Below are 2319 nucleotides of genomic sequence, written 5' to 3' on the forward strand. Positions count from 1 at the left end.
CCCGTGTCCCCTGCATCGGCAGGCGGACTCTCAACCACTGCGCCACCAGGGAAGCCCTCTTTTTTTTCTTTAAATAAATTAGCTGTCTTATTTTTTGTTTTCATTTTTTTAATTTCTTTTTTTAAATTTATGTATTTATTTATGTTTGACTGCGTTGGGTCTTCGTTGCCGCGCATGAGCTTTTTCTAATTGCGGCGAGCAGGGGCTACTCTTCATTGCGGCGCGTGGGCTTCTCATTGCGGTGGCTTCTCTTGTTGCGGAGCACGGGCTCTAGGTGCACGGGCTTCAGTAGTTGTGGTGCGCAGGCTCAGTAGATGTGGCGCACGGGCTTAGTGGCTCCGCGGCATGCGGGATCTTCCCGGACCAGGGCTCGAACCCACGGCCCCTGTGTTGGCAGGCAGATTCTTAACCACTGCGCCACCAGGGAAGTCCCTCCCTTCTCGCTTTTTCCTGAAAGGAGCACCTGTCCATCCCTTGGGGAAACCCCATGTGGTGTGGGGGGCAGGGGGGCTTCCCTCATGGCCCCCCACCACTCTCACCTCAGGGGTGAACAGGCAGCTCGGGCCTGGTCAGTCCATCAGGGACCCATTCACTGGCCACCTCGACTCGACCAGCCCAAGGAGAGTTTCCGGTCCCTCCAGCCCTCACCCCCGCCCTGCCCTGGCCTCGCCGTCCCAGCCAAGGCAGCTTTGGTCTTCCAGCTGTTCAAACAAAACCTTAACTCCTCCCGTTCTCGTGCCTGAGCCCACAGGAACACTGCTTCCACGTTCAAAAGACATCTGCATGTGCTGAGGAGGGCACTTCTCCTCCATAAGCCCAGTCTGACCATGAGAAAAACGGCCAACAGACCCAAACCGAAGGGTGTTCTTTCTACAAAACGCCTGACCAGCAAGCGTGGGAGAGCCTGACCCCCAACCTCTGACCCAGGCCCTGACCCAGCCATTAGGACTGGGTCCAACTACAGCAGGAAAGGGCACAGCCGATGCAAAGGGAAAAACCCAAACCAACAACTGCTGAGCGCCCACGGCCTCCTCTGAGACCCTGAACCTGCCCTTCCCTCTTCCAGAGACACAAGGCTTTGGGGCTTAAGCCGCCGTGAGTTTGTTTCTGCCACTTGCAAGCAAAAGAATCAGCTGCCTTAACATCCCCCGGGAAATCAAACCATCCACCGCCAGATCTCGCGCCCGAGCCTCAGGCGGAGAAGCCGGTGCCCGCCGGGACTTCACCTCTTTTGGCCAGCTCCAAGGCGGTCTGTTTCCCGATGCCCGTGTTGGCGCCGGTCACAATGACGGTCTTCCCGGGAATGGTGGTCTTGCTGGGACAAGCCCCGCCGGTGACAAAGTCCCTGGAGGTAAAAAACGGCAGGTCAGTTCGGTCTGTCTGTCCTCTCTCACCACAGGTGCCCCTGACTGTTGTGATCTCAGGGGAACGACCGCTCTGAGCTTGTGCTCCCCCAGCAGAAAGATGGAAGCGACACCGCCTAACTCCACGGCACCGGTGTCGTGCTACAGGTAAAGGACTCGGCATGGTCTGGTGCGGGGAGCGTGCGCAGCGAGACAATCGTCATTTTAGAAAGACCCCCTGCCTTCGCTTCCTGTGGCTGCCGTAACAGATCACCGCAAGCTCGGTACTTCCTGCAGCCTGCAGGTCAGAGTCCGAAACGGGTCCCAGTGGGCTAAAACTGAGGTGTCGGCAGAGCTGTGAGCCTTCTGGAGGCTGCAGGAAGAACTGAGAATCGTCCCCATGCCCCTCCCAGATCCTAGGGGCCGCCCGCATCCCTCGGCTCGCGGCCCCTTCCTTCACCTCCCCAGTCGGCGGCACAGCATCTTCAAGTCCCTGCCTCTGACGCTTCGGCCTCCCTCTTATAAGGACCGCTGTGATGATGCTGGGCCACCTGGATAACCCAGATCATCTCCCATCTCAAGGTCCTTAACACAGTGACATCTGAAAAGTCCCCTTTGACAAGTTCTGGGAATTGGGACGTGCACAGCGTTGGGGGCCCTTATTCTGCTACTATGCCCACATTCCAGAGGCTAAATACTGGCAACGACCAAACGTCACCAACAGGGAACTGGCCAAATAAACAATGTTATCTCCACACAGAGAAGGGCAATGTACAACACGGCAGCCACCAGCCACCAGAGGCTGATTTTTTTTCTTTTTTAAATTAATTAATTTATTTTTTATATTTATTTTTGGCTGCATTGGGTCTCCGTTGCTGCGCACGGGCTTTCTCTAGTTGCGGCGAGCGGGGGCTACTCTTCGTTGCGGTGCGCGGGCTTCTCATTGCGGTGGCTTCTCTTGTTGCAGAGCATGGGC

The 2319-nt window shown here is 56.5% G+C and overlaps 1 protein-coding gene across 4 annotated transcripts in view; it reads right to left on the reverse strand.

The window, feature by feature from the left end:
- Window positions 1-2319, reverse strand: part of LOC102987556 (retinol dehydrogenase 13) — a 10876-nt gene that overhangs the window by 5550 nt on the left and 3007 nt on the right. For all 4 annotated transcript variants that reach the window (XM_028483920.2, XM_055082355.1, XM_028483922.2 and 1 more), the window contains exon 2: window positions 1227-1345. In XM_028483920.2, coding sequence (XP_028339721.1) covers window positions 1227-1345 — 119 coding nt within the window. The remainder of the gene's footprint in view (window positions 1-1226; window positions 1346-2319) is intronic.

The sequence above is a fragment of the Physeter macrocephalus genome, unplaced genomic scaffold, assembly GCF_002837175.3.
Source record: "Physeter macrocephalus isolate SW-GA unplaced genomic scaffold, ASM283717v5 random_101, whole genome shotgun sequence".
Lineage (NCBI taxonomy): Eukaryota > Metazoa > Chordata > Mammalia > Artiodactyla > Physeteridae > Physeter > Physeter macrocephalus.